At 42.1% G+C, this 10,576-nt stretch overlaps 1 protein-coding gene across 1 annotated transcript; it reads left to right on the top strand.

Annotated features, from left to right (window-relative positions):
• Nucleotides 1-1,888: 1,888 nt before the first annotated feature.
• On the top strand, nucleotides 1,889-3,929 carry CD59 (CD59 molecule, complement regulatory protein). The gene is made up of 3 exons (XM_009869170.1): nucleotides 1,889-1,952; nucleotides 2,627-2,728; nucleotides 3,736-3,929. Exons 1-3 carry the CDS (start codon nucleotides 1,889-1,891, stop codon nucleotides 3,927-3,929), a joined length of 360 nt encoding a protein of 119 aa, XP_009867472.1.
• The last annotated feature ends 6,647 nt before the right edge of the window (nucleotides 3,930-10,576 follow it).

Raw genomic sequence — 10,576 nt, forward strand, 5'->3', positions numbered from 1 at the left:
TCTGCCCGGTGGTTGCTGGCTACGGGGTGCCTGGGGAGACGGAGCGGTGCAGCGCCGAGCAGATGCTGAAATGCCCTTGTCCTGCCTCCCCCTTAGGGAACGGGGCTCCTAAGTCTCAGACAACCCTTCTCTTGCCTCTTTCTGCTCTGAGGTTACGAGGAAAGTTGCTCCTTGGGCTTGTATGTGTGCTCTCTCTCTCTCCCGACTGGGACTGCGGAGAAATTCTGTTTCGCAACCGAAGCGGTTGCAATTGCTCTTTCTTGTTAGGATTGGTCAGATGCTCGAGTTCAGACAGCAATTTAGAAAATTCAGTTTAGGAAGCGAATTTGCTACTTTATTTCTTTTAAGCCATGTTGTAAATTGCTGTCTTTGTATATACATCTTATGTTTTTAAGGCAAAATTTTACTGTTGTCTCATCTCTTTGTCATTCGGGATTACAGAAAAAATTACTCAATTTCACAAAAATAGATTGGTTGAATTGCTACTGTCAAAGCTGTTATGATGCTATTCATTCATTTGCCTTACATTTATCCTGGTCATGACTTTGCGAAAAGGTAAAACTGTTTTACTCTGCTGACACCGTTGGGTGACTGAGGGCTCCTGGAGGATGGAGAGGTTCTGTCCATGATGGCTCTTGCTTTAAGAGCACTCCTGCAGATTCACGTCACTGTGTGATGAGCCTCTGGTCCTGGGAAAGCCTCTCCCAAAGCTGTTTACCTCAGAAAATCATCTCATTCTACACATAATGGTTTTGTTTTTCTTAGTTTTCCCATTCAACAAGGTCATAGAGACAGGAAAAAGTGTTGGTTTTCACTGTTGTTGAGGCTTTTATTTTTTTTTTCTTTTTCCCCAGTAGAAAATTTAACTAGACTTAAGGATGAGAAGGATTTCAATGTTGTCTTCCTATAAAACCATCTTTCCAAGTTCACAGTCAGTCTTCTGGGAGGAAGATACATGATTATGGTCTGCCATGCTAGCATCTAGGCTGCATATAGAAATAGCTTCAAGCAATACCAACAGGGTGAAGAGTAGCGATACGATTGTTCTGCTGCGGTCTTATCAGAAGTAAAACTTCTTATCCGAATGCCTTTAATGCTTTGGGATTTCCAGTCCCACTTAGGCTTTGAAGACAGACATGAAATCAGACCCTCCTAGCACAAGTATGGCCCCTCTCTCCCTCTCACCCCTCTAGATCTGCGTGATACCCATTCTAAATAGCCTAATCTCTGCAACAGCAGGGGGGTTTAGGAGTAGATATTATTTTACAGAAGTCTGTCTAATGACATGTGCTTTGTAGCCATTTCTGTTAAAAAACCCCCACACCTGAAATTACGGTAATCGTGGAGCCATCACTCAAATCGCTTGGTGGGTTATTGGATGTGTTGGTCCCTCAGGGAGTAAGAGAGGGAGAAATTTTGGGAGCCAAGAGGCAAAAGCTCCCTTAGTGCAGACAAATCTCCTGCAACCCCATGAGAGGGAAGAAAAGAGCACAGTCTGGCTCTGGGGAATTGCTCTAAGAGAAAAAGCGTTTGAGACCTAAGTGGCCTTACTTTTTTGTTCGGTGCATTTGTAGCTGTAAGAAATAGGGAGACCTGTTGAATGGTGTAATCAGAGGGGAGAAAAGAGACCCATCTACAGTCTGTCAGGGCTCAAATCTCAGTTCTCACAATAAAAATCCTGTTCTCGGAATAAAAACACCTCTTTCAAAAAGTGCAAGGTTATTTTCTCTCTTTTCTTTCACTGATCATCCTGGCCAGTGCCTTCAGTTCCTTACTGAACCGAGTCTTGAAACCTCGATTCCTCAGTGTGTATTTTGCTAGTTCCATGTGGCTCTTAAATAGAATGAACATGTAACATCTGTTTCTGCCTTCAAATTAGGGAAGAAGGATGATCAAGATGAACTGCGTCCTGTTAACCGCCTGCCTTGTTCTTGTTGTTTTTTGTAGTTCTGGTGAGTATAAGGGAGGTACTTTCCTGATTCAATATTATGACAAGGGCTGAGAAAATCTTGGAAAAAATGCCAGAGAAGGAGAAATAACGAGAAAGTCCTGGATTATTTAATACCACTTTGGGGAACGACAGGAACCATTGAATCAGAGCTTGGTTTCTGTTGCTGATTGTCTTTGGCCAGAAGAGAGAATCAGATGCAGAAGGTGATGCTGCTTAATACGGCAACAGGCAGTCGTGTTTTGCTGCTGGAAGATTCAGTTCCTGTTGTGTAAATTGGGATCTAAGTGTGTAGCATGAGAGAGACGTGAGATAAAAAAAAAAAAGGATAGAATTAAATTCTGCTGAAGGTGTCTCTTGTTGCCTGTCCTTTTGGAAGAGGCAGTCTTTAGATAAAAGAAGGAAAACATTCAATATGTAGTTCTGCAGGCACATAAAGGTGAGTGCTTTTAAAAATGATGTAAGTACCTGCTTCAGAATCTTCCTTTCAAAGTCGTCGGTCTCAATTTGTACGCTGACAGAAGCTTGTGCATTTTAGCTTGAGTTTAATAACCAGACATATGTTTTGTGACAGTTAGATGCAGATAGTGACTTTTCTTTGTTTCTTTTTTTTTTTTAAAATGCTGCTACTGTTTAAATACTTTATTATTCAGTGAAGATAAACCCTTTTCTTCTTAGGTTATACCCTAAGATGTTACCACTGTGAGAACAGCCCTTCCCTGTGCAAGACCAACAGTACTTGCTTACCGACTGAAGATACTTGCTTGCAGATGAAATTTGGTATGTATTCTGTCCTACAGACCTAAAATAAACAAGGTTATATCAGTTTTCATTGCCTGTACACTTCTAATCTGGCCTTAGCATGCATTTTTTAGCCTTGCTCAAAAGAAGGTTGCGGATACTTTTGAAGGTCATGCTTATAGCCAAGCCAGTGATAAAGACAATAGGGAATGCGATAGCTGATTTACACTGGCACAAGCATATACAGAGATATCTGTATCTCCAGATTCAAAAAAAAAACCTCCCCAAACCAACAGCATAAAAACCACCAGCCAAGGGAGCTGGAAAAAAAATAGGAGACATCTCTAAAATAGGAGAGATTCTAAAATACAAAATCTTTGCTCTGATTTGTTACACACTAAAAGCTGATAAAGCACATGCAACCCACAAAATAAACCTGCAGATGAAGCCTTAGTCATTTAAGGATTGACGCTGTTAAAATAAATAATGTTTTCCTGAGGGCAAAGTGACCTGCATCTCAGGAAGATGGTCAGGGATATTCAGGGCACAGAGTTACTGTCGTAGTTGTTAAATAATATTTAAGTAACTCTTTTCCTACCAGTGGCAGGAGTTTCACTGGAAAAAACCCAGAAGTACCAGCTGAGATAGTCTCTTGCTTTCCCAACTGGTTCCCTCTGGTGAGGTAGATGGTGATGCACTCTCCTCTGTCAGGAGCCCCAGAGCAGGTATCACTCCAGCTTCGCCCAGTATCTCCCAGTGGGTCATTTGGATCGAATTGGAAGCACCAGTTCGCTTGAGCTGGAAATCTCTCTTAATCCACAGTGAAGAGCTACAGCAGAGTGCTGGAGGCAGGACCCTGGCACTACTGAATTTGCACTACTAAGTTCCTAATAAAGGTAAATTTGGAAACTGCCAAACACTTGAAGAGATGTTGAAGAGGCAAGTACGTGTCAGTCTAGGCAGTGATTCTCTCTCCCTACCAAAAATGGTACTGCTTTCAATTGTCTCTTAATCTGTTTAATCTATTATTATTTTTTTTTCTGTAGGCAAATTGAGAACTTCCTCCTGCTGGAAGGCATCCCAGTGCAGTATGAATGATATTGCTGAGTTCTTCCAGTTGGATAATTTTGATTTCTTTTGCTGCCAACATGACTTGTGCAATGAGAGTGCAATTACCGGGGTTAACAAAGCAGCCTTCAGCATTGCCTCTGTAATGACCATGTTGTGGATGCTTCTGTAATAATCCTGATTTGTATGCTGCACTTTCAAGCTGAAATGATACCAAATCATTAACTCCTTTCAGAATTGTGCTTCTCGCATTTCCAATTCCTAAAACTTTCCCTCTAACCTTGCTTTTTAATTTAAAATTCTGTTGCATAAGGTTCTGCCAGTTAAATCACTGTCACCGTTCATGGGAACGAGATGTTTGTTGTTATCGGTTCTAGGGAATTTGGGTAGCTTGGCCTGCCCTTTCCAAGGGTAAAATAACTTGTTATGAAGTAGTGTTATCTTGTGGAGGACCTGGGTGAACATCAGTGGGTGCTGTGAAAAGGAAGGAATACTGTAGCTTATATGCTGGAAAACTATCATTTCTTACCGCCCTATAAAATGTAATTATTTTTGGTTGTGTTTTCTCGTTGGGTTTTTTTTGGATGCTCCCTTGTCATACACCAAGAAGTGTCGGATCATAAGTATAAACTTGCTGCAGTCTTCATGATGAGTGTGGAAATATTTAGTTTCAAGTGATGTAAACTCTGTTCCCATCAGCGTAACTAAGTTTTTTCTTTTTACAAGCCAATGATATAACCTTGTAAGTACTGTTATTTTGGGAGAAAGCATCACATGTCTTAAACCAAAGCCAAAGCAGTGCTTTAAGTGAGAAACACTTTTCTCTTTTTATATTCCTGTGAGCATGTAGAAAACACGTGCTAGCTTCATTTCTTTTTTTCCTTATACTTCATCCATGCCTAAGATTTTAACTGAGCATGTGCTTTGCACTGAGTATTTATTGGTATACTGAAAATTGTTAATAAAACACTGAAGAATTGAAATGGCACATCTGGTTTATTTTCCCACAGTTAGCTTTTGAATTTTGTTGAAAACAGACACGTCAACTTCACCCTTAAAGCTTCCACCTAAGAGTATTAAACAAAACATTGCAGAACTTTATATTTCAAATTTTATGCAACTCTGTAAATGCCAATAGAAAATATACCTGTATTTATCTAGCATGAATAAAACCCGCTCGGTTTATATGTTTAAGAGGTCTGGAGCTGAAATATTCTTGTACGTCGCTCTGCCTCGAGTTGCCGAGACAGGTCTTCGATGCTTCTCCGTTACTTGAGGACCCTCTCGATCAGGTACAGTGTCAAATTCTCCTTTTTCTCTTCTGGAGCTCTTGGCGTGTCCCTGCAAGAGTTGTGGTCCGTTGCCAACGGCATCTTCTTTTTCTGAGGAACCTCGCTTGTGCTGTGCAGGGTGCCAGTGACACCAGTTCACTCAGTCGTACAAGGGGTGTTATTCCAAATCTGGGATGTATTCTGCAATGTTATTATTTGGTTAAGCTTATCTCCGCTATGAAAGTGTCGTGGGATCTCTCTGATCACTGGAAATATGGAAGTCATCCTGTCTTTGATTAATAAAAATGTCAAAAAAGGAAATGTGGAGAGTGTGGTTATTTATCAGCCAGATATAACTGTGGTCATAGCTGCATATAACTCTAGCCGTTCCCGTGTGAGGTGAATCCATGCTTCCCGTCTGGAGACTTTCAACAAGTTGCCAGTAGACTTCTCTCACGTGTAGCTGGTTTGTTTTGGCAGAGTGGTTATGTGCTTTTTTGTCCTGTCTGTCAGGACAAGGGGTGATGGTTTTAAATTAAAGGAGGGTAGGTTCAGACTAGAGATAAGGAAGAAATTTTTTACAGTGGGGGTGGTGAAGTGCTTGCACAGGTTGCCTGGAGAGGTAGTAGAAGCCCCATCCCTGGAAACACTTGAGGTCGGGTTGGACGGGACTCTGAGGAACCCGATCTGGTTCAAGATGTCCCTGCTCCCTGCACAGGGGTTGGACTGGATGACCTTGAAAGGTCCTTTCCAACCCAAACTGTTCTGTGTCAGGAAATGAGAAGAGTAAGTAATGTTTCTTTAGGTGAACTAACAATGACGTGACACTTGGGGGAAGGTTTCTAGCAGAGATGTCTTCTGTTAGACAAGCTGGTAGATTCCTTATGTGTAAACCATCTCAGTTGCAGCATTATTGCTCTACTACATCGTCACTGTCTCTTTTTATAATTGGCACTTCTAAACCTGTTTTATTGCTGTATGATCTGCATATGTAAAATTATTTTTTTTTATGAGCACAAAAAAGAAGTTCTGCATTTTGTCTGTCTGATAATAGTTCAAACAACCATTTTTATATTTGTTTTTGATAGCCTTGAACACTTTCTTGTCTAATCTGTCATATTTCTCCTTTGTCTTCTAGAAGCAGTCTGAGCAACAGGACCTCATGTTTTGCATTCTAGAAGGCCACTTCTTTTGTAAAGATCAGCAGGAAATTAATTCTTGTAGTGAAAACACGTGTATCAAAGTCAGAGAATTTGCTATGATAGCAAACAGCTTTAAGGAAATGACCAGATTTGAAGTGGAAAGCCTCCCTTTGTCCTTCTCCTGTTCAGTTTTACATCTATTCCTATTTTTAAGTTGAAGATTTTTCACTCTACGTAAAAGTAGCATTAATATGTATGATATTTTAAAACTCTCATTTGTATCTGTTTATGGGACTGTTATTGCATGGACTGGAATTTAACTCTTCTCCACTTGTAATAGCTAATGACAAGAAACTGTAGGGCTGATGGGAAGTCAAAGAGTCACAGAAAGGCTGAGACTGGATGGGCCCTCTGGAGGGATCTGGTCCAGCCTCTGGCCACCTAAAGCCAATTGTCCAGGACCACGTCCAGACAGCTTTTGGCTATCCCCAAGGATGGTGACTCCACCACCTCTCTGGGCAACCTGTGCCATCGCTTGGTCACCCATAAAGTGAAAAAGTGTTCCCTGATGTTCAGAGAGAACATCCTGTGTTTCATTTTGTGCCCGTTGCCACTGGTCCTGGCACTGGGCACCACTGGCAAGAGCTGGTTCTGCTCTCTTTGCATCCTCCCTTCAGGTATGTAGGTACATTGATAAGGACCGCCCTGAACCTGCTCCAGGCTGAACAGTCCCAGCTCCCTCAACCTTTCCTCACAGGACAGATGCTCCAGTCCCTCCATCATCTTGGTAGCCCTTTGCTGGACTCTCTCCCATATGTCCGTGCCTCTCTTGTGCTGGGGAGCCCAGTACTTACCTAAATGGTTTGCTCTGTTCTGAATTAGTGGCATGACTAAAACCTCGGAAACTCCTTCTTGTGATCTGTCTTTGCCATTAATGCCTCTTTCAATCCCTCCTCCTACTTTCTGCCTTCTGCATGGTGGTGACTAGTCGTCCTTTGCCTTGAACTTGGGCATGAAGTTGGGGCTGATATACCTGAGTACATAAGGATTTTCCTTTATCCTGTCTGAAGTCCCTCTCTGGTTTTACCATTGCTCGTCACAGATAAGGTGGGATGTTTCTATGCTATTTCAGGATGCAGGAAACTGCAGAAAGAAGCAGCTACATGGACGAAACCCGATTGGCAGAGCAAGCAATTTCCTCCCACTGCTTTTTGGAGTGAGAGAGATGAGGAGGTTGACCAGTGACAATCTTTTATTTTGTAAAAAGGACGAGGACTTGCTAAGATAATGAAGTACTCCCAACAGAGGATTGTACCTCAAGTAACTCGCGGTTGTGCTAACTGGGGCATCTGGATACTGCCTTTATATAAATATTAAACAAATTCAATAACAGCAGTGTTCCTTGAGCTGGAAGGAAGTTCAATGTGTCTGAATCTCTGGGGCTTGGATCCTGCTGGTAAATACAGTCAGTCCTAGGATTGGCATCATAACAGGGAAGTTAGGCTGTGAGATAGGCTGAACATCCAAACCAGTGTTATCTGTAAAATGTCCATGTGTGTTCAGGCAGAAACTAGTACGCTGCACTTTCTGACTCAATAACGTTAACAGAATGGTGATAACAGCATTCTGCATTTTGAAGAGGGAAAAGAGAACAGCTAATTTGGCTGTGGGGTCCCCAAAGCAAGTAGGTTGTCGCTTCCACTCCTATCTTTCCAAGAATAATTTATACATTGGGATCAAATAAAGACCTGCAGATGGTATTATCTTCATGGGTTTATATACTGCTTTGATTTTTACAGTATGACGACTTCCAGCACAGGAACCTAGAAAAGTAAAAGCTTAAAAATGCTTTTGGGTTATTTCATATAAGTGGAATGAACAAAAAATTGCTTGGCGCAAACTTTCAGCAAATGAAGTTTTCTGAAATGAGAAACAGAATCGATTCTGAGGCGTCGATTAGGATGACAATACAGGCGTAAACACGAAGCATCAGGGACCTAATACAAAGCATTTCCCCAAGCAACACTAAGATGTACATTCCCATATAGGAGAGCTGGAAATTCTGTAATTCTTGCCTCCTGCAGAGACTGCAGGGCAAGGTCTACTCAGAGACCAATCTTTCTTTATATGTAAGCCTTCCCTATTGACATCTTCTTGTGTGTACCTTCTGCTTCTCCTGCTCTTGGTTTTACCACAAAGAGCCGGGGGTTTATTCACCTATGGATGAAGACAGCAGTGCTACAGCACTAGTTGTCAGCAGATTTTCAATGTTGCAGACGGAACAACAACAAAAAAATCTCTGCTTGGAAATGTAGGAGGAGGAAAAATTGCCTGCATATGGATAGACTGATGTTGTGGACTATTGCATCTGAAAATTTGGACTATTGCATCTGAAAATGAAATTCTGCATATGAAAATCTCCACACGTGACCCAACATTGGCTCTGTTTCGGTGGTTAGGAGTCTCGCACTGACTTCGATGCCCCCAGGATTCAGATCCCAGGATCGTTCGGAGTCTAGCTGAGTTATTGACGGCATGTTACTGCTGTTCAGGAATAATAACTGCACCATTCCTCACTGCACAGCGTTTGCTTGGTGCTTGATACAATTTAAAACAGCCACTTGCAGGCTAAGGGTGAAAGTGAAGCACAGCCATTTTCTCCTTTCTGACAGCTATTCAAAGATGCTATTTTGGGGCAGGTTTGGAGAAAGACAAACAAAGCTGAGGGGATACTGCAAAGGGGAGCTAAAATCATGAAGGTTACAGGTTGAGCAGATGGAGCTTGTGGCCAGATGCACTCTGGTATTTGTTCTGGAGAGTGCTGCAAACCTAACTTGACAGAAGCAAGAAACAGTGCAAACGTGACTGTTTATTTTCCGTTCTGCTGTGTGTGTGAGGAGGAGCAAGCGGTGAGCGTAGTAATCAGAGTGCTGGCTAAAATGTTTCTGTTGCTTTTTAATGATTCAAGTTTCCTTAAATTGCACAACATTTTTGAGTCGCTAGCCCAACAGTGTCTTGAGGGCGTGACACATTGCTTTTCCCTGATTTGTACGATTCCCAAAGGAGCCTTTATTTTCACGAGCCCTCTGTACTGCATCCAAGCCCGTGGTACTGTCAGTCCTTTCCTGCTCAGACTCCTATTTCCAGAGATGCTCATGTCTTGCCAAAATCTTCAGGCACCAATCCTCATATTACTAAATGGTCAAGGCATGGATGAGAACACGCACGATGCAGCGTAATCACTTTGCTTACATCCGAAATGAATGAAGATAGACGCTGCAGCATTGTACCAGGAAGAAATTAAAGGGATTAAAATGACAACTACATCTTGAAATCTAATCACTTTTGAAATCTGGTGGGTTTCTTCCTTCCTGTTTTCCCTTATTTTACTGTTGTTGTCTCCTGTAAATTAAGGTTTATTCTCTGTTCCATGTAGTATAGGGTGAACTGATGCTTGTCTGGGAGATACTGGGGCTGTAGCTGAGACACTCGAGAAATGAGACACTGCCAGATGCTGCTGGGAAACTGCAGGTTGCACCCAGAAAAAACTATTACAGAAGGCAAAATACAAAAGCTGCTGCTGTCAGACACAACGTACAGCTTGCTTCTGCACTTACATGTTTCTACTCCATAGAAAGCCGGAGGTAGTTTTCTTTTTTCCGCTTACACAAAGGACTTCCAATCCATTCCTCTCCCTGAAAGCAAGATCAATATAACTCTTGTTTTGAAAATTCCCTTCCCTAACTATATCTTTATGGCCTTTACAGTATGAAAGCATTTTAACTTTGTTAACGGGTATATTAGTTCACATTATGCGCTGAGAAGCAACGAGGTAGTGGAATTTTACTGGAGACTTTGGCATTGTTCATGTGTAAGTATAATAAATTAAAGGCCGGCCCGGCCCTGGGAAGAAGGACTTTGCTTCTTGGAAGCTCAGAGCTCTTTGTGAAGGACCAAATAACCCTCTGAACAACCAAGATAATGCCAGCACCGTACCTGAACATTTGAAGGGTATAAGGATCCTGTGTAAAACCACACAGTTTGGCAGGGACACCTCACGTACATCATCTATTTCGCCCTGGATTTCTTTAGGTCGTGTCCCAGCTTCTCTCCTTGGCCGGCACGGGCACCCTTATCAACCCTGAAGACCTCCACTGAATGCAATTCCTTGTCTCTACAGGAAATTTATCACAGGGCTTCGTTTTTCCTAACGTTTAATGTCATTTTCCTCACTTCAAGCACAGTCCCGTGCAGGTGGGAGACGCTCTGCTCCTTTTCCTCATCAGGCGGGGAAAGCACCACCAGCTCATTCAGCCTTTCCTTGACCATTCCCTTCTCTTCCACCGAATAATTACTTTTCCTGTCAATTCAATTAATTATTTTAATTGTCTTGGCTGCGGAGGGGG

Source organism: Apaloderma vittatum, unplaced genomic scaffold (assembly GCF_000703405.1).
Source record: "Apaloderma vittatum isolate BGI_N311 unplaced genomic scaffold, ASM70340v1 scaffold11265, whole genome shotgun sequence".
Classification (NCBI taxonomy): Eukaryota; Metazoa; Chordata; class Aves; order Trogoniformes; family Trogonidae; genus Apaloderma; species Apaloderma vittatum.